General features: G+C 44.5%; 1 protein-coding gene across 1 annotated transcript in view; it reads left to right on the forward strand.

The window, feature by feature from the left end:
• Positions 1–21,791, forward strand: part of PCDH15 (protocadherin related 15) — a 1,296,732-nt gene that overhangs the window by 992,407 nt on the left and 282,534 nt on the right. Inside the window, 2 exon segments of the mRNA XM_053307474.1 lie at positions 6,766–6,959; positions 14,921–15,053. Coding sequence (XP_053163449.1) covers positions 6,766–6,959; positions 14,921–15,053 — 327 coding nt within the window.

A 21,791-nucleotide genomic window follows, 5' to 3' on the forward strand; every position in this document is an offset into this window, starting at 1 on the left:
TGTGTGTGTGTGTGTGTGTGTGTGTGTGTGTGCGCAAGTCCTGGCTTTCTCCCTCTTGTTTTCTCTTTTCTTTCAACTCTCTTTGCTCTCTGGTTTCTGACTTTTGCCTTTTGGCCCGTGGCTTCCTCTTTCTTCTCCTTTTTGCCTTCTGCCTTTTGGCCCCTGCCTTCTGCTTCTGCTTCCCCCCATAAGAACAGCCCGGCTGGATCAGGCAAAAGGCCCATCTAGTCCAGCATCCTGTTTCACACAGTGGCCCACCAGATGACACTGGAAACCTACAGCCAGGAACTGAAAGAGGCATGCACTCTCTCCTGCTGTTACTCCCCTGCAACTGGTACTCAGAGGCATCCTTGGGATTGTTTTTAATGAAAGGAGGTATAGAAATTTAACATTAAATAAATAAATAAATAAATAATCTTGTCTTTGAGGCTGGAGGTAGCCAAATAGCTCTCAAACTAGTAGTTATCCAAACTCCTCTTAGAACCATCCAGATTGTTGGCTGTCACCACATCTCATGGCAGAGAATTCCACAAGTTGATTATGCATTGTGTAAAAAAGTACTTCCATTAGATGTTCCTAGATTTCTTAGTAATCAATTTCATGGGATGACCCCTGGTTCTAGTGTTATGTGAGAGGGAGAAAAAGTTCTTTCTATCCACTTTCTCCACACCATGCATGATTTTATAGACCTCTATCATATCTCCCCACAGTCGTCTTTTTTCTAAACTAAAAAGACCCAGGTGTTATAGCCTTACCTCCTAAGGAAAGTGCTCTAGGCCTGATCATCTTGGTTGCCCTCTTCTGCACTTTTTCTAGTTCCACAATTTTCTTCTTTAGATATGGTGATCAGAATTGTAAGCAGTACTCCAAGTGTGGCCACACCATAGTTTTGTAGAAGGGCAATATAATATTATCAGTTTTATTTTCAGTCCCCTTCCTAATGATCCCTAGCATGGAATTGGCCTTTTCACAGCTGTGTGTTTTTAAACAGTCAACACTTGAAACAAGTTATCCACCATGACCCCAAGATCCCTCTCCTGGTCAGTCAATGACAGCACAGATTCCATCAGTGTATATGTGAAGTTGGAGGTTTTCATCCCAATGTGCAACACTTTGCACTTGCCAAGATTGAACCGCATTTGCCAATTTGTTGCCCACTCCCTCAGTTTGCAGAGATCTTTTTGAAGCTCCTCATAACCGGTTTTGGATTTCACTACCCTAAATAGTTGGATGTAATCTGCAAATTTGGCCACCTCACTGCTTAATCCAACGTCTAGATCATTTATATATAAATTAAAAAGCACCGGTCCCAGTACAGATCCCTGGAGGACCCCATTTCTTACTTCCCTCCATTGTGAAAACTCTCCATTTATACCTACCCTCTGTTTCCTGTCTTTCAACCAGTTAGCAATCCGCACATGTACTTGTTCCCTTATCCCATGACTCCTAAGTTTTTTCAAGTGTCTTTGATGAGGAACTTTGTCAAACGCTTTTTGGAGGTCTACTATGTCAACCGGATCACCTTTATACACACACCTGTTGACACTCCAAAGAACTCCAAGAGGTTAGTGAGGCAAGATTTACCTGTGCAGAAGCCATACTGATTCTCTCCCAGCAAGGCCTGTTCTTCTATGTGCTTAACGATTTTATATTTGAGAATGCTTTCCATCAATTTGCCTGGAACAGACATTATGCTATCCAGCGTGTAATTTTTGACCACAACTCCCATAATCCCAGCTGTAATGGCCTTTGAAGATTATGGAAGATGTAGTCAAATAACATCTGGGAATCCCTGTTACAGGGAGCACGGGCACCAATCCTAGCGCATGCTCTCTCTCTCTCTCTCTCTCTCTCTCTCACACACACACACACACACACACACACACAAACACACACACCTCTTTGCATCCACAAGTTGTTATATTAATGAGGCATTATAATAAATTGTGTGTGTGTGTGTGTAAATTTGTTAATTTCCCAATTTATTACAATGCCTCACGTGTGTGTGTGTGAGAGAGAGAGAGAGAGAGAGAGAGAGAGAGAAGTGGTTGGGGGGTTGTCTCCTTCAGTTAGACACAAGTGTATAGTAGACCTGCATCCACGGCCAGAATCTCTAAACCTGTGCAGGTTACAATCAGTTCCCAAAGAGCCAAACAATAAACTTCCATAGTAAAAAGCACTCCATAACAGTCAGGGGGGGAAGTGCTATTTTCGGTTTCTCTGTTCTAGCTCTCTTCTTTATCTTTCTACCAGACTACACTGCCCTAGTTGTACAATGTACATCTGAATCCGGTCAGTGGTGAAACCAGAATGTTCTTCACCTTTCTGGACTCATTACTCAGTTGGCCAGATTCAGATCTATTTTGTATAAAAATGATGTGTAGAACATTTTGAAGGCGAAATATTTTGACTCGAAACAGGTTGTTTCTAGTGTTTTGACCATGAAAGAGAACATCCTTTAAATAAATGGTCTACTTCAAGGTCAAAGCAGCACAACCCCATTTTGATCTGAACATTTTGACATTCTGAGCACCATTTTGACTGCCTGACTTTCCTTTGCGGATTGGTTTTCTGGCACTGACTTATGATTAGCTTGCCATCTCCTTGCTTCTTGCTTGTCTTGTTATCATACAAATCAAGTGTTGTTATGGGCAACTGTGCCCCATTGGCTGAGGGGAGGGAGGAGGGAGTTTCAAAAGGAGGGAGTTTCAAAATGTATTTTAGGCCTTATACAGTGCCTCTCTTGAAGAGGAAGGATCAGAGAGAGACTGCAACAGAGAGCAGACTGGTGGTGGTGGCCTGGCCTGTCTGGCCCAGTGGAGAGTGAGACGGAGAGTGACTGCTAGCTTCTCTCTCTCTTTCCCCCACTCTCTCTCCCTTTTTGCAGTGCCAACCAACTGCTCCCCGCCACCTTTAAAAAAAAAAAAAATTATACCGGCAGCCCCAGTGGATTTAACTGGGTGCTGCTGTGGATTCCCCCCCCCCCCCTACTGTAGATTTTTCTTCTTGTTGTTGTAGCCAGCCCCAGCAACTTTAATAACTGGGGTGTTGTGCTGACAAGTTTTTCCCCCCTTTTGCAGCCCCAAGCTGCACCTTTGCTGCTGCTGCATAGGGATGTGCACTAAGCCAATTTTCCTGGTTTGGCTCAAATCAGGTTCAGAATCAAGCCATCCGAGGCAGCTCGGGCTCAATTGAGCCTGGTCCAGTCCAGCCATCAAGCCAACTGAGCCATCTTGCAAGCTGCCTTGATGGGTATACTTGTAAAGAGGAATCCGGCAAGGAAAGGGCTTTACCAAAAGTAAATGTGGGCAGGAGAGACAAGGCAAGAAAAAAGGTAGTCTTTATCTTTAAAAACAAGCTGGCGGTGGAAGTAGCAGATGGGGCTTCTCCAACCCCCATCTGCCAGCCTCCCAAATGACAGGCCAGGCAGGCTGCAGTCCATTCCAGGCCTCTGAGCACATGCAGCCAAGATTAGAGTGACCTCCACACGTGTGCAGAGGCCACTTGTGTGACCACCAATGCCACCGGCTTGTTTTTAAAAGGTAAAGAAAACTACCTTATTTCTTACCCTCCCCCACCCAATGCCTTTACTTTTAGTAAAGCCCTTTACTTGTAAAGGGGAATCCTTGCTGGATCACCCTTTATAATTATACCCCTTGAGCCGCTTGAACCAGCTTGCGAGTCAGGTTTTCGAGCCCGCCTTGGCTCGACTCAGATTCAGACCAGCTTCCCCCTTTAAGGGGCTGGTCCAGTTTGAGTGTGAGCCTTCAAGCCAAGCTGGCTCAAACTTGAACCTGGCTCAATTCAAATCAGATCACATACCCCTACTAATGTGTGCCTGGATTGGATTTCATTTTTTGTTTTTGAGTCTGGTGCATTCTGTGACTTCTGTCTGGTGCCCAGCAGGCCAGGTTCTCTCTGTTTCCTTGATATTGTTTTTGTCGTCCCCGCCTTTTCTTTTTTTTCTTTTTGGGGTGGGTGGCTGCCTGCCTGGCACCCACCTTACCCTACCCCCTGTTGAGTCCCAGTGCCTTAGAGAGCAGCACCTGGCCACACTCCAGCAGAAGATGCCGGAAGGTAAACCCCCACCCTGGTCAAGTTAGAGCTCTTTAAATGGGGCCTAGTTTGGGGAAGGGATTAGGTACTAAGTACTAGGATGTAGGAGGGAAGTGTTAGGAGAGGCCACAGTAATACCTTTAGCCTTCTCTTCCCTTATCTTAGACTTATCCCATTCTTACTCGCTTCCCTCCAAAACCCCACCCCAAATAAAGCCTGCTTCTTTATTTGTGAGAATTGAATTTTTCTAGATTCTCTGTGTGTACTACGGTGCTATAGATAGCACTGGATGTGGCACACACAGCATAAATAGACCACCCCCAACCCCACACACCCTTTTATAATATCAGCCCCACTTCTTCTCTCCCTATATCAGAGACAGGGCTTGAATTTTAAAAACCCCAAGATGTCCAGAAAGATAAAAGGCAGAGAGAGAGAGAGAGCAGAATGGCAGGCAGAGTGAGCGGTGATGCTGGTCCTGGTGGGTGATGGCAAAAGGGGCCTACTCCCTGAGCTGGCCACACTGCTGTGCCTGCATGCAGGCTCACCTTTCCATAGGAGGGTAGTCCTGCAGGGCAGCTAGAATTAAGGGGGGGGGAGTCCTGTCAGGAAAGAAGCTGTCAGGAGGCTGCTCATTGTGTTGGCCGCTAACCCAGCCAGATCAGTCTCACCATCCTCCCCAATCCCCCTTGTCAGCATAACTGCCCCCCACCCGGTCTGAGGAGCAGCGGGAGGAACTCATTCCAATTTCTGGACCTTCTCAGCTACAGACGGAGGGTGGTGATGGTGGTGACCCCCAGAAGGAACCAGTAGCCACAATACCACCACCAAAACAGGGTTGGACTGACTCTGATGGCAGCATGATGTGGGACCACTCTGCACTGGTGACTCAACGTATGCTTTTTGCACCCACTGCAGGGCACAGGTCAGCAAGACCCTAAACATCTTGGGATGCTGGGGATGCTGAAGCCCCTGCAACAGCACCACTCGGGCCCCACTCCTGCTGGCAGCAATTAGCCTGATGTGCACTTAATTAGCATCAAGGCACCTGCTCCTGCTCCCTAGCAGGGAAGTTGCCTGCATGGTGGGTCCTGTTGGTGGGCAAGCGGTCTGATTGTGCAAAGCCTCATTTCATCACCTGGGCCATTGCTGAGATGATCGCTTTAGATGGCAAGCCATTCCAAGTGGTGGAGAACGCTGGCTTATGACGGCTGCTCCTACTGCTTGTCCCTGACCACAACATCCCCTCACACACCACCTTCAGCAGGCTAGAGGTGCCCTTCCTGGACTGGGCATGCAGGGAGGCTGTATCGGGGCTGCTGTGTGCAGCAGATCCTGACACCAGTGTGGGCATCACTCCAGATCTGTGGACCAGTGGCAGTGGGATGCATGCTTCTTACCTGTCCTTCATGGCCCATGGTGGGGGCAGGATAGTGAGGGGACGTTGGCTGCTGGTGGTGTGGCCATCCCCTCCATGGTGGCCATGGCAAGGAGGCTGACGTATCACTTGGAAGTGACTTATCTACCCAGGACAGTGTGCTCACTTCCAAAGCTGTCTTTGGCACACAAAACCATTGGCACACAAAACCATTGACACACAAACAGCTTGTGTGCCAAGGCAGCAACACTGAGCTTTGCCCAAAGACTTACTCTTCCCAAGAAGATGATGTGTGAGCTCCAGTCCATGCTGAACACTGAGGAAGCAATCACCTTTCTGAGGACTGGAGTGTTGGATCAGAGACACCCTTGGTTGAATCAGCGGAGCATGTTTTGTCCTGCCTATGTAACCCAAGGATGAATGGCTTAGCTGTCGCTCCTGAACAGCTGCCCAGATGGAAGGGTCTCCTGGTTGAAGAGGTTACGTCAGCCCAGAAGAGGAGGCTGGGGTGCAACCAGGAATTACCGCTCCCCCCCCCCGAGCAGCAGCACCACCACCAGTTCCCAGTCCAGCTGTGTTGTGTCCCTGTCAGGATCAAGTGAGCCAGTAGTTCCATCTCAGCATTCCATCTAGTGGTTCACAGAGGGCCTCCTTGGCACCTTGACAGGGATACAGGAGGAGCCCAAAAAGACCTGCAGCAGTACATTGTGCAGTACTTATAGGAGCTGGTGGTTTCTATGGGGGTTTGGAGGAAAGGTTAAACATTTATTGAAAATTGCCTGCTTGCCCATTTCTTTGATGGCTTGAATGGTAGGTAGCACCCATCATGACCTACCATCCAACCCACTTTGGTGTCCCTAGGAGCCACCCATGGCAAACAATGGGATGTATTGAGTTTCCCCATTGTCCTCTATGGTCGAAACGCTCGAAATGTTTTGAGTTCCGTTGAAACATCCGGGGTCGACCGCTGTTCTTTATGAAAGATTTCAGCCATCTGCATTTCATTTCAAGGTCAAAACAGAGCGCAAAATCTGTTTCGTGCACATCCCTGGCTTTTAGGCAGCAGCTCCCCCCAGGTCATCACTATATTGAATTAAATGTTGTTTCATTTTCCTATGAATTTGTTATTTACTTGCATTCAATAATATAATTTCATTATGTAACAGAAGATGCCCAGACTTGATATCCACCTGCTTTATATCTGATTCCACAAGATACATTAAAAAGTTCTTTCCTCTTTTGATAGCATTTTAATTGAGATGTTTTTCATTCTAGGAAAACAAGAACAATCCTAAAACAAACAAAATATATATTCTGATTTTCATTTGCAGCTGACTGCTATGGATGCAGATGAAGGGCCAAATGGGCAGATCATATACGAAATCCTGGCTGGGGATCAGGGAGACTTCATAATCAATGATCGAACAGGCCTTATCACCATTGCACCAGGAATTGTATTGGTGGTAGGGCGTTCCTATGCCCTAACTGTCAAAGCATCTGACAGTGCTCCACTTGCACAGAGAAGGTAATTAATAATATAATTAATTTTTTGTCTTAACCTGTTCATAGCTGAAAAATTCATCTCTGTAATTTATAGTAGATGTAAAGGATTATGATCAACAAATAAAGACAGTTCCATTCCTTTTTTTCTCTCTAGAAGGAACACATCAGCTGATCCTTTGCTGAATGTAATATAGTGAGGCTGTTCTCACAAGTAGCCAAGACCGGGTTAGGGCAGCTAAGCCAAGGCTTGGCTGCCTGTGTGAACCACTGGAACTTGCTTGGCTCCCAGCGGTGCCTTGGTGGCAAACCCGGCTAAGAAGCCAGGCTCTTAAAAAAGCTTAAGGGGAAAAAAGCTTAAGCTCCCTTAACCCTGCTCAGCTGACTGTGCGTCAGTGACAGCTGCTTTCAGCTGATGCTGAAACAATGATGGGCACTTGCCCATTGATGGGGGGGATCTCCACAATGCACCATGCACTCACGTGGTGCATTGTGGGATTATCGGGGCACAGGATAATGCATCCCAACCCCCACACCTCTGTGCTACACATGGCAGTCGGGGACATCTAGGCACACAAGTTGCATGCCTGGGGGTTCCACATTGCTTGTATGGCGGAGGGTGAGCTTCTGCTGCCTTCCCCGCCACCCACCCTCAAGTGAGAAAGGGCTCGATGTCTTGCTGTAGTTTCTTGGTAGCGTACCAAGAAACCTGTTTCATCAGACTCTTAGTTTATGACATTTAAAAGATTTATTTATGGTTTGTTTATTTATTTAGCATATTTATATACTGCCCCAAACCTGTGTCTCTGTGTCAAATCATATAACCTGTTTTATATGATTGTTAGGTTGTAGTTGCTGTTTGTTTAAATTGCAAACTGCCCTGAGATTTTACATGGGGTGGTATGTAAATGTGTTTAAATAAATAAATAAATAAATAAATAATAGTTATTTGTATTTACTTTACTGCACCAGAATAAGTGGTCTCTCTTTAGAAAAGTTGGCTGCTATGTGTTTTCTGTTTCATCCACATTTGTGAACACATGGCTGTGTAAGAGACTAAGAGGTCATTCTCACGACCTCACTGGGGAGAGCCGGTAGGGAGGCAGGCTCCTGTCTGTCTCCCCGCACACTGTCTCCGTGCCTTTTCCTCTCTGTCGCTCACCCAGCACATGACTGGCACCAAAGCAAGTGGCAGAGATGGAGAAGGAAGTGTTGTGGCATCCAACAATGCACTGCACCAGGAGTGCGGTGCATTGGAGGATTGCCTTGCTGCCAGGTGCACGTGCGCACATGCGCGCGCGCGCACACACACACACACACACACACACACACACACACAACCAACCAAACACAGAGGGCCAAATGCATATTTAATGTGCCATATAGTCTGGCCCTGAGAGAAAGAAAGGGGGAGGGGAATTAAGAAATGAAGGTGAATATAACTCTTTGTTCTGTAAATTATCCAACTATCATGCAAAAGTAATATCTCCAAATATCCTAGAACAGAAAAGATCACTGAGATGGAGGTAACCTTTTATCCAGATGATACAATCTTATAGTGTGTCTTAGCTCAATTTGGAGCTCAAATTGCAAGCTGTGCAAACAATGGACAAGCAATGAAATACACTCTGTGGAAACTAACATTTGCACCAGCAAAATCATTCTGTTTCTAATCTCTGATTTGTTAGGTCTGGTAAGCATAGAGGAGGGAGAGATGAACTCTTTGCCTCTTGCCAACTTGGTGGGATGCAAACAGTATGAGTGAATTTGTTAGCTTATGTAACACTTCAGGTTATAATGGAATTGTTGGGATGGTTTAGGCCTGATTTGTATGTTATATTTTTCAGGATTTTCTTTCAAGATGTGAGAGTCTGGCAAGGCCAGGACGGTCAGGCAGTGCAGGGGGGCATAATATGACAAAAGCAACTGGACCTGAGCCAGCTTTCCCAAGTTCACCTCAGATAAACACACACAATCTGAGTTCTGGCCTGCAATATGGGAGCTACAGCAGGAAGGAGAGTAACAGCAGGAGAGAGGGCATGCCTGTGGCTTCCAGCGGCATCTGGAGGGCCACTGTGTGAAACAGGATGCTGGACTAGATGAGCCTTGGGCCTGATCCAGCAGGGCTGTTCTTATGTTATTAAGGGAGGATTGGCAAAAACTGGTCCTCCCCTTGTGTGAACAGAAGTGCATTCTATTAATAGCACAAGTACTTAAGATCCAACCCATTTTTGTTAACCGGACCATTTTTTTCTAGTTCTGGTGATGTGTATTAATTTAAAAACAAATCAAAACCCTGATTCATAATTTATCTCCATAAGTTCAGTCTGATAGAAATATTTGTGAGACCAGTAGATGTTAATGAGGCCAGCAATGTTAATGAACAATTATTGTTGGATCTCAGCCGTTTTCTAAAATTGGGCTAATCTGAGCATATAAAGTTTTCCCCCACAGACTACCATTCTTACTCCCTGCAAGCTGAAGTGTTACAAAGAGAAAAGGAAAGTAGAGATGGACAACAGCTAAGCCATTTTGTTGTCGAATTTTGCATAGAGAGCAGCTTTGACCTGATTTCTGCATTCTACACACATATCTTTATTTCTTCTTGACATCCCAGTGGATCTTAGGGCAGTTTTAACTGTTACTTTCATATTGACATCAAACATGCCAACATGTCCCTATTTTCCCATTCAGGTGAATGGGAAATAGGGACATGTTGGCAGGTATGTGACATGCCGGCCTTCCATCCATATAATTCTCACTGTCAATGTATTTCAGTTTTAGGTCAGTGTTTCTCCTGAGAACTATGTTTAGTCAATGAATTGCTTGTAGAATGAAACTGGCATGAAAGTGATACATCCTTTACATTCTAACATCATTTAAATTTTTTTAAAAAGTAACTGTGACATCTCTTGTATCCTTTTCAGCAGGGGTTGTCAGTCTTGGGAACAAATAACACAAAATGGCAGACAAAGAAATGAAAAGCAAAATGTTGTTTATTTCTTAATACTTGCCCCTAGATAATGATATAGACATGGTCACAAGAAGCAATAAGAAATGCACCCCCTGCTCTGTCTCCTTAACATAAGGGTGTAGCTTTCTCTACTTCCTAGTTTCAGGACTCCCAGGAACAGCCTTAGCTCTGCTTTTACAGGAAAACCTAACTGCAAATTAGCTCTATAGCATAGTGTGATAAAGGACAATACAGCAATAGGCCATAGGGACTGAATTTGTTCTCACACACAGAACATAAGGCAAGGCAAGGGAAGGCAAGTTCAGGCTTGTCCTGTTAAGCAAATGTATATCCAATTCCTAGGTCAATAATATACATATGGGCTGTTTGGCTACTGCAGGGTGTTTTCCAGACTACAAGATTTGCAATGGTTAATGCATTGCAGTGTGTGATAGAATAGTGCAACGGTTTCAAAATGAGAGTAAAAGGTTGTTTAATGCTCCGTTGTAAGCTGGTGGCCATTCATATTTTTCGTCCACTGCAACGTATTTTCCAGGCAGGAGAGTCCATATTCTCCTTGAAACACATTTATCTGCCCCTCCTCCTGCTCCATTTGGGCCAATGGAGTCCTGGAGTGTGTGTGACATGACAACCTTTTATATATATACAATTTCTCGGCTGCCCAACAGGGGAAAGCACCATTCCAAAACAAAACCTTTCATCATTGCATCCTTGCACAAGTGATTCCAGAAATATATACTTAATAGGGGAGCAAAAGGGAATCCTGTGGCGAGCCTGGAAATGGGAAAGAGAGGAACTGGCATGCCCGGGTGGATGCACTCTTCATGGCATTGGTGGCCTGCGGCCCCTGAGCTCCCCGCTGGGGCTGTTGGGGGCAGCCGTAGCAGCAGCAGCCTCCACCACTCCTTCTCAGTCGGCACCCCAGGCAGAGCCTCTCTAGGGCCGAGGAGGCTTTCCACTGTCCCCCTTACTGCTTCTCTACTGCCAGGCCTTCTCCTGAGAAGGGAGGATGGCAGTGGCAGCTACAATTCTCTGACCTTCTGGCAACGAGGACTGCACATGCTGCAGAACTGGTTTGCTTCGCAAGCCTTTAGAAATATGTTTGCATTTTCCAACTGCCACAACAGAGCCAGGTTTTAATCGGTGTGCCAAACTTTACTGCCTGATTACCCACTCTCTCCCCGCCCCCAAACTTTCTGGAAAAGCCTGCCCGTCCGCTGCTCCCCCTTTGCACAATAAAATAATAAGAAATAAGCAAAAAATAGCAAAAAGTAGAAATAAGCAAAATAGAAATAAGCAAAAGATAGAACGTAACGGAGTGGAAAGGGCTTGTAAAAATAAATAATGATTCAGTTCAATGGGCTTCCTTGCTTGCAGTAATCAAGGGGGGAAATTCTGTAAACAAATGCAGTAAGCAAATGAGATTGAAGTAAATGATTCCATTCAGTGAGCTTACTGTTAAGTAAGTGACCACATCGTCACACTGCAATTTGAACCATTCACACACTTCATTGCAATGCACAAATGACAGGGCAAGCCTCCTACAATGGAAAAATACAGCTATTTTTCTGCAACACATTTAGAACGTTGTAGGGCTAAAACACATCAATACATTCCGAAACAGGGCAAAGGGAATATGAACACCCTGCTGGCAGCGCAACGCCTGCAATATCAACACACAGGCAATATGGAGGGGCACTTAGTGGACATGTTGCAAAACTGTGGCAGCACGTAATCTGGAAAACACCCAGAGGGAGGCAAACAAATAGATGCAAACATGCAGCCTTCCTTCCTATAAGCATATTCAGTTCTGGCCAATTCAGATATAAACGTAACAGAAGATTATATTTTTAAGACAGTTTACTAGAGCATATTGCTAACTCTTCATGACAGTAATATAGACTCAAAGAGGATATATTTACCCTTTTTTTACATTCATATACAATATGAATGCACCTTTGACTAGGGGAATGAATTTCCTAGGTCTTAATCTTACTAATGCAGAAGATATGCCAAATAAGTTTCTTAATATGTTGTTATAATAATTTAGACCTGTTATAGATACGGTTGGTTTAAAATACACTGAGGTTGTTCTCATGAGCACCATGAGAGTGTCGGGATCTGTGCGGATCCTGGTGCTCCTGCCCAGCCAAGCCCTGCTCCTAAGCCCAAGTCTTAGCTGAGGTTAAGGGAGCAAGCACTCCCTTAACCCTGCTGATGGGCTCATGTGTCTCCTTGGGCTCCACATAGCATGAGGAGACACAGAGACGGGTGCCTAGAGCACTCGTCTGATGGGGGAATCCCCCAAAGCACTGTGCTCATCGTGTGGTGTCTTGTGGGATATCCAGGGAGAGGGAAAATGAGTCCCAGCCACTATTGATCCAGACTGCTGGGAGCATAGTCATCCGTGCTTCTCTCAGCAGTGTGGGTCATGTGGGTGCATGGCTTGTATGCCACAGGCACAAAGACCGATTATCTGGGGGAAGGTAGACCAATCGTCTGGGTGAACCTTGCCTGCCCGTCCACCCACCTGCGCGGTTATGTGAATGGTGTGAAATTCCCACTATATTAAATCAACTGATGTGATTAAGCAAAGTATTTCAGAATGTTGTTAAAGTAACTACATATGGACCTTAGTATTCATGGAGGTTCCATTCTCTTCAGTTACCGTGGATAGCGAAACTATGAATACCGGGTCATTAAAGTCTATGGGATCACGGGGTTAGATTCCTGGAGGCCCAAAAGTCTTGCAAAAAGTGCAAAAACTCAGGCAAAAAAACACAACGTAAAGTGCCCTGCAATGCTCCACGGATCTCCAGGAGTCCAACAATGGACCCCAGAAGTCCAAATGTTGCCATTATTTCCATGAATTTTCACAGAGGGGAAGGGTTTCTAAAAAACCCCTGAATGAGCCACAAAATGGCTCCCGTGCTCAAAATGGTGGCTGGAAATTACCTCTGAGGTCTATGTGACCCACAGCTATGTGACTTTAATCTCCTCCACTTTTCCCCGCATATGCCGAGTTCAGGTATCAATTTCCCAACTGCAGATACACAAAACCGTGGATGCTGGATCTGCAGGTAATGAGGTTTACCTGTATCTCCTTTCAGTCATAACTCTTCAGGACCTCTGCACATGGAGCCAGGAATGGTGAAAGGCCCTCAGCTTCAATAGTGCTACCATTCTCACTTTGTGCAGAGCACTCAAGGAAATCAGAAGTAGCATGATAGAATTTTGGATTTGTGCACCATGTACCTTCCAGGAGTAGGAACTCATGGAAGGTGCCTTGCCCAAGGGTCCCCAAACTCTGCAGCCAGCAGTGGGGAACACCAGCATGAGCAAGAGCTTTACAGTCACGTCAGTGTCAATTTCTTTTATTTTTTACAATTTGTCATGCTGACTATTAAAATAAAAATGTCACAATGTGGCTAACCAGTTAAAAGCACAATTAATACAATAAACATGTCGAACAGCAGAAACATATACTGAAATAATAAAAACATAGCCATAATGATATAGCAGCCATTACAGGATAAAACTGGCCAGCAATTGCTTTGTGGAATTAAAGGTCTTCAGATTCTTTTTAGAGAGAAACAAGAAGGCTCTGTCTGATTCCCGCCAACCAAATATCATGTAATAGTTAGCCAAAGGAGCAGAGCCTGTCATGCAGATCTTAAATCTGGCTCATCTGGCAGCTACTTGGGGACAGGCCTTTTCCGTTGCTGTCCTGAGACTTTAGAATGTGCTCCCTTTTGAAACAAGAGCCTCCCCATCTCTGACAACTTTTAAAAGGGCAGTTAAGACACATCTATGCATCCAGGCTTTTAATTACCATACTGTTCAGCAGAAACGTCACAGCGCATACATTTCTGAAAGTTAAATTTACACTGATGTGGCGCTTACGAGTGGGTTTCCCCCCCACTCCTCCCATGCAACTCATGTACCAAGTTTTCAGAGCATGCCAAATTTTAGGCACCATTTTCATTTAGTTCCCTTTCGTTCCGTTTAGCTGTGACGTTTATCGCGATGCAGTGTTTCTGCTGTGTGTTTTTTTAAACCATCAGCCATTTTTCTTTAGTGTGGCGTTTACACCAATGTGGTGCTTCTGCCGAAAAAATACAATAGATACTGTTTTAATAGTTTTTAACATTGTTTTAAGTTTTAAATTATTGTAATGTTTTTAACCTTTTATTTTGTTTTGTTTGTGTTGTTTTATTGTAAAACCATCCATAGATGCAAGTTTTTCGCGGTATACAAATGTGTCAAATAAATAAGTAGTTCATTGGGCTAAGACAGCCGACAACCTGGTCACTGGTACGTAGGGGTGTGCAAATCGCATGGTGATGCAAATGGCCTCCATAAGTGCGTAGAGGTCCAAACTCGGCCACACCTGACCTGTCCTGTCATTTGGGGGGAGGGGGGGTTGGAGAAGCCCCCACCACCGATGCTGCCGCCGCCTCCACAGTCCCCACTGTTCCCACCATCCACGCCAGCAGGAAACTAATGGTAAATATTCCTTTTTTTGCTGCCCCCCATTAGGCTAGGAACCCCCCTTTACTAGTAAAGGAGAATCCTAGCCAGATTCTCCTTTACAAGTATTACCCCCAAGCTAGCCTGCAAGCCAGTTCTCAGAACAGGGGACAGTCCAGTTCGAACTTGGATTGCCCAAATTGGGCTGGCTCATTGTCGAGTCTGGCTTGAAGCAAGCCAGCTCACACATCCCTAATCACAGTCCATTTAGGGCTTTAAAGCCTAAGACTATCACCTTAATCTGAGTCTGTAAAGGAAAAAAAAAGGTATCAATTAACCTGAATTGGAAAGTAGGGACATATTGGCAGGTATGCTAAAACACATGCAAGCAGCTGCTGAATAGAAGCTCTTTTCTTTCATGAGGAGTACTTATTCACTTCCTGTTTGAAGAATAACAATAGTGTTCTGTTCAGTGCTAAAAATACACCATATTGTATCTTGCTTTTGACTGAATTTTGTTTTTCTGTCATTTTTGTTTTCAGGAGCTCCATCACTACTGTTTACATTGAGGTCCTTCCTCCAAACAATCAGAGTCCACCTCGCTTCCCTCAGCAGATGTACAGTCTGGAACTCAGTGAAGCCATGAGAATTGGTGCCATTTTGCTAAATTTGCAGGTACAGAATGCTTCAATGTAAGCATTTACAAAGCTCTATCTGCTTATGGATGTGATAGTTTGGATTCTAAGTGAGTTTGGGTGATTTGAGGGTTTGTCCTGGACAATGTTTCCTCTATATTATGTCTTCAAACTTTCTACAATCATCAAACCATTTCCTTATCAGTTTTTCTATCAAGCACTGCACATCCCAAAGGTTTATGTGGCATCTCCAAGTGTTCACACTCAGTTAATATTAGATGCCCAGTATCTTGGGTACTTTTAATTGCCCATAGGAACTTAAAGTGCACAGTGGAGCACACCTCACAATCCTCTGTTGGCTACATGTTGAGTAGTGTGACAGACAAACTCTTGACTTGTGCGTGTTTTTGTAAAGTGATGAGAAACTCAAATCTAGAAATTGGAGACGAGTGTTTAACTGCATTATGGGATCAAACAAAATATGTTATTAAATACAGCATCATCTTTTCAAATTTTTTTACTGTTAAAAAATAGCAGCTACAAGGGACTTCATCCATACCATGTAGGGATATGTTTGGTGCTGTTGGGAGTAGGGAGAGTAGCGAGCGGGATCTTTAAAAAGAAGAGCAGGTCCTTAGCTGCTGTCCACCACTACATGCAGCTTCCTGCTGCAACTGTGCTCCCCCCCTCCCAAGAACCTGTGTGTGGCATCCCGGCGCCGCACATGGATTCTTGGGGGGAACGCCATTGCACAGTACAGAGAGGGAGCTAATGCTTTCCCCCACACTATAACACAATCTGAATCAGACTATCAATGTTGCTATGTGCTCTGGGAAGGAACCTGCTGCTGGTGCAAGTATCAGCTTTAGGGTCCCAATCCAATTCAAGAGTATGGTGTGCCAAAAAGGGTTTAAGTCCCCCTCTTCTGCACCATAGTCCCAATCCAGCTCAGACCTCTGCAGGCTTAAAAAAACACATTTTTTTTGACACATTTAATATAAAGTCTGTTTTGACCAAAAGTTACATTAGTTTCTCAATACTCAGTTGTACTAATAGTGAATGGCTCCCAGTACTGAATTGCTAGTATTGCCACCAGAGGGATAGAGAAGGGGTAAGGATTCTGTTCAGCTTTTTAGTTGATACCAAAAGGAATGTCAATCACAGTGATGATTAGTAACCAGAGCTTGTCCAGATGGTTTTTGTTTCAGGGATTAATAGTGCTGCCCCAGCAGTCCTGAATCTTGCAATACAGGAAAGGGAAAGAAAAGATTGTGCCATTGAGTTGGTGTTGACTCCTGGCGACCACAGAGTCATGTGGTTTTCTTGGTAGAAGACAGGAGGAGTTTACCATTGCCTCCTCCCATGCAGTATTGTCATGCCCTCGCTCTCAGATAGCGAGGAGGAAGGGGACCTTCAGCTGATGGAGGGGTGCCTGAGGGGCAGAGCCTGGCTGTCAGTTCCCAAGAGACAGCCGAGGCAGGTCCGGCTGATGTCTCAGAGCAGGCATGGCAGTCTGAGGCAGCAGAGACAGGGACTGATGAACCGGAGGATGACCTGTGCAGGCAACCCCCATTGACTCTACAGCAGAGACGGGTCACAAGACGGCAGGCACATCTAGAATCAATCAGGAGAAGTAAGCGCCTCTTGCAGAGGGCTGATAAGCCTTGAATCCCTGCCAGCTGAGAGTTATCAGCTTGGACTATAAAGCCCATCTACAGCTTGCAGTTAGCCGCTGGAAGGCAACGTATGTCATCCCTAGTGTCGACAGCTTTCAGCCTGAGTCAGAGAGAGAGAAATATTTCTGAGCCGTGTTTCGCTTCTGCACCCAGTTTGGTCTTTTGTGAACTATCATCCTAGACTTCCCTACAGGGTGGCCAGATTGCTGACAAGTATTAGATGATGCCTGTCAGCACCTTCCTATATCGCTGCTGCCTGATATAGTTGTTTCCCGTAGTTTGGGAAACATAGAGCAGGGATTTGAACTGACATCATCTTGCTCCATAGGCAAGTTGCATCCCCACAAGGTGTGTGGGTTAAATTTAGCATGTGCTAGTCACTGTTAGGGATGAGCATGAATTTATTTTTTTGATTCAATTTGTGCCCAAATTGAATCGCCCTTGATTTGTTTTGTATCCAAATCTGTCCCCCTGAACCACCCCAGATTTGATTTGGATTCAATTCAGTTTAATTCAGGTTCGGGTTTATTTGGACCACTTATAAAGGGCCTAGGGGCTACAGATTTGAGTGGTGGGTAGATCCCTGTGGGTGCCACCAACCATCCAAATTTCAAGGCAGTGGTGTACCTGGTTGATGTTTAATGATTTTATTTAGCTTTTACTTAATTTGTATATTTCTGCCATAGGAAATAATGGGAATTTGAAGTTGCCCTATCCCAACTCTAACATAGATCCCCAACTTTAATTTTTAAAAAAGCTAAGCTCTAGCCCTTGTAGAAGTGGAGCTATGGAGCAAAATGTGTGGTCACTATTTTTCAAGTGTTTGGATTCTTTGGTGTCTAATAACATTTCCTCAGAATGAATCTCTATGAGGATTCATTGCACACCTTCATTTCTTCTGTTCATTTTGACTGTCATTGGACAGTGCCAACTGCCAACTGCCATGTGCCAACTACACCCCACTCCCCCCCTACACACACACACACACACCTGCAAGGCAGTGGGGTACTCAGTTTATGTTTTAGGAATATTGAAGTGTTCAGATTCTTTGGTATCTAATAACTTTTCTTCATAATGAATCCCTGTCAGGATTCATTATACGCCTTCATTTCATCTGTTCATTTTGACTGTCATTGGACAGTGCCAACTGTCAACTGTTATGTGTCAACTACACACACACCCCACACACTGGGGTAATCAGTTTATTTTTTAGGAATTTTTGAAGTCTTTAGATTCTTTGGTGTCTTCATTACACACCGTCATTTCATCTGTTCATTTTTACCCCACTGCTTTTTGAATGGGGGTGGGGAATTAGTGGCATCCCATGTGCCAACTACCCTCTAACCCACAAGCTACTGTGTACTCAGTTTATATTTTAGGAATTTTTGAGGTGTTTAGACAATTTGGTGTGTAATGAATCCTCATAGGGATTCATTATGAGGAAGGGTTATTAGACACCAAAGAGTCTAAATACTTGAAACAATTCCTAGAATATATACTGAGTAGTACCCCTCTGCCTTGCGGGTGGGAGGAGGGTGTAGTTGGCACATGGCAGTTGGCACTGTCCAAAGACAGTCAAAATGAATAGAAGAAATGAAGGTGTGTAATGAATCCTTATAGAGATTCATTGAGGGAAAGTTATTAGACACCAAAGAATCCAAGCATTTGAAAAATAGTGACCACACATTTTGCTCCATAGCTCCACTTCTACAAGGGCTAGAGCTTAGCTTTAAAAAAGAGAGAGAAAGAGAACTGGGAATCTGGGGAAATTAATAGGAAGAATCTGAATCATGAATAGATTTGAATCGAATTTGGTGTGATTCAATTTGGACTCGAATCTAGCCAATGGACCACAGGAGTGATTTGCTCTGTCTCCAAATCACACAAATTAGCTAGATTTGGGTACAAACCTATTTGTACCTGAATCGATTCACACATCCCTAGTCACTGTTACAGAGTAATTATAGAGACCAGCATAGATTTCCCACTGTTTTTCTGGCTGACTTTGACAGCAGCCTGGTAGGCAATATTTAATGAGTATAGCTTTACCCATCACTTTATCTCTAGGCCAAGGAAAGTTAATATTTATCTGCCAAAAATACAGAATCCCAGGCAAAATAGCAACCCTCGTCCTTCAGTCTTCAAAGCCAATGTTATCCTCATGGTTGACTTCTAGCCCTCACTGCTGGGATGTCCTGAGGGAAAAGATAATTCTGTGTTTTGGAGGCTACTGTCATACCTTTGCAGGCTCAAGGCAGTGAGTCCAATACTGGTTGGACCCACTGCCTTGAGTGTATCCGGGACATATGTAGCTGTGTGATCTGGAACAGAGAGCTTTCAACTATTAAAGGCTACAGAGGACTGTTCCCTCTAGGGTGTGTGCAGGTGTGCACACTCACAAGTTTTCTGATGTTCGCTCAGTTAATTTTAGATTCCACTCAGGTTGAATTAGGAAGTCCCCACTCTGAATGCACGTGCATATACACAGTGCCTTGGTACTGCCACCCAGAACAAAACAGTCCACAGAGAGATTAAAAAAATTAGAGGGACCACTGCAATGCTGAACCAGAAACATGGAAAACCACTTCCTGGATGAACCCTAGGTTATCAGACCCATATATGAGAAAGAGAACGTGGAAATAATTTGATGACATACTAATAGGAACATAGAAACATAGGCAGCTGCCCTATACTGAATCAGACCATAGATCCATCTAGCTCAGTATTATCTACACAGACTGGCAGCAGGTTTTCCAAGGTTGCAGGCAGGAATCTCTCTCAGCCCTATCTTGGAAATGCCAGAGAGGGAACTCGAAACCTTTTACTCTTCCCAGAGCAGCTCCATCCCCTGAGGGGAATATCTTACAGTGCTCACATGTGGTCTCCCATCCAAATGCAATCAGGGCAGACCCTGCTTAGCTACGGGGACAAGTCATGCTTGCAACCACAAGACCAGCTACCACAAGACTAGGGACAAGTCATTTCTCCTCAAGGCTTACTTTTAACCACTGCCTTGTAATGAAAATACCTGAGGACAGTGGCAGAGCGGGACCACCGGTGGCCTCTGTGCGGCCACCGCCGTGGCCCTGCTGACCCCGCCCCTGTGTCAGACATCAGACACTGGGGCTAGCCACGCCCCCGCGTCTGACATCAGACGCCAGGGCATGGTTTGGCTGAACGGAGCCTTGAGGCTCCGTTCGGCCAGAGAGAGTTGCCCTTTAACTGCCGAAGGTGCCACACAGCCCCTTCGGCAGTTAAATGAAGGCTGGCGCTGCTTTTAACTCCTGAAGCTCAGGAGCTACTTAGGCTTAGTTAGCTACTTTAACTCAGGAGCTACTTAGGCTGGCGCTATGTTTGCAGTGTGCAACCAGGAGCGGCTCTTCCCTGCCTTTGCAGGGAAGTGCCGCTCCTGGCTGGTCCTGCGAACACAGCACCAGCCTTTGTTTAGCTCCCGAAGGGGCCGTGCGGCCCCTGCTCGGGAGCTAAACTAGCCTCCCCGCGTCTGACATCAGACGCAGGGTGTGTGTGTGTCGGGGCCGCTCTTGCGGCCCCTGATTGGTCAGTGGCCCGGGTTCTTTGAACCCATTGGCCCCATGGTGGCTCTGCCCCTGTCTGAGGAGTTTCTCTCCTCCACATGAATCTACCTGATCTAAGTTGGCAGTAATGTGCAGCAAGGCCTTCTATGTAATCGCCCCTGCCCTCTGCAACTGCCTTCCCCTGACATTTAGATGCTCCCCTCCTTATATGTCTTCAACTAGCAGACTAAAGTCATTGTTTTCACAACAGGCTTTCATAAGGGTTTTATGAGTATTACTATTTGCTTTGGGGGGTTTGAGTTTTGCTCTTGCTGGTTTTGGATAAATTGTTTAAATGCTGCTGCATTGCTTTATTATTTATTGTATTTTAATTGTTGTTTATCATCTCAAATTCTTAGGAAACTAGGTTGGATATTAATTCTTACATAAATACTGTAAATAAAATGTTTCATATTTAATTGTACAGAAAGACTAAAGGTAACCTAACTGGTAAATAGTAACCAGAGTCAATAGTAGATTCTAGCCCAGCAAGAGGAAAGGAGCTCTGAAGCCTGATAATCTTGAATGTTTACTCCAGGCTCCAGCATCATAAAAAGAAACTTCTCTTGCCAATAATTTTGAATCCTTGGATCTGCTTTCCTTGTTTAACTACCTGAAGAATTTGGACTTGTAAATGTTTTGTAACTTCACAGAAATATTTGAAATTTGTCATATTAAAGATAGGCTTGGTAGTTTGTGAAGGTGGTACTCCGCTATACCCTAATTTTTTTTTAACGTAACCATGGATTGAAGATAATAACATCAGAATCACACAAATGCCAAGGACACAAACCAAAAGTTAAACACTCTAATTCATTTCAGTGGGAGAGATTTAAGCAAACACAGGAGTGATTCTCACAATTGCTGAGAACGGGTTGGTGGGTGGAGGACGTGGAAGGCTCCAAAGACCTTCCCTTCCCCACAGATGATCGAAGGACTGATCATGAAGCCCAGAACAGGGTGGAGGTATCCGAAGCCATAACTTCTTTTTCTGCCTCACTTAATTCTTCCATTGAAATCAATTGGACTTCACAGTGCCTAAATCTGACTCAGTTGTGTCCTATATTTTTAGAACATTTAAATAATAATATAATGTTTCCAGCTAGCATGATCTTGTTTCATGAAATGCATTATCTAATAAGATCTTCATTCTTTTCAGATTATTGTCCAATATATTTTTATATTGCTTACTACAAGTAGCATCCAAATGTGTGCCAGATTTAAAGATAGCTATCATGTTTACTTTAAGATATGCAGTAATAAATAATCCCTACCAATTTATTTTGAAAATAAGGTGGAGAATTTACTGCCTGCTGAAAGCCTCTTATTACCTCTAGTTCTGTCAGTCATTGTTGATTAAAGCTTAAGTATGCAAATATTGTAATTTCCTGCAATTCCAGTAAGCAATTATCATGCTTATGAGAGCACAGTCTCCATGCAGCCAAAATGCAGGAACTCTCTAGAGGGGACAAAACACATACAACCAGTTGATCTAGAGTTGAAGCTAACAACTTTTTAATTGTTATG

This window comes from Hemicordylus capensis, chromosome 3 (genome assembly GCF_027244095.1).
Source record: "Hemicordylus capensis ecotype Gifberg chromosome 3, rHemCap1.1.pri, whole genome shotgun sequence".
Lineage (NCBI taxonomy): Eukaryota > Metazoa > Chordata > Lepidosauria > Squamata > Cordylidae > Hemicordylus > Hemicordylus capensis.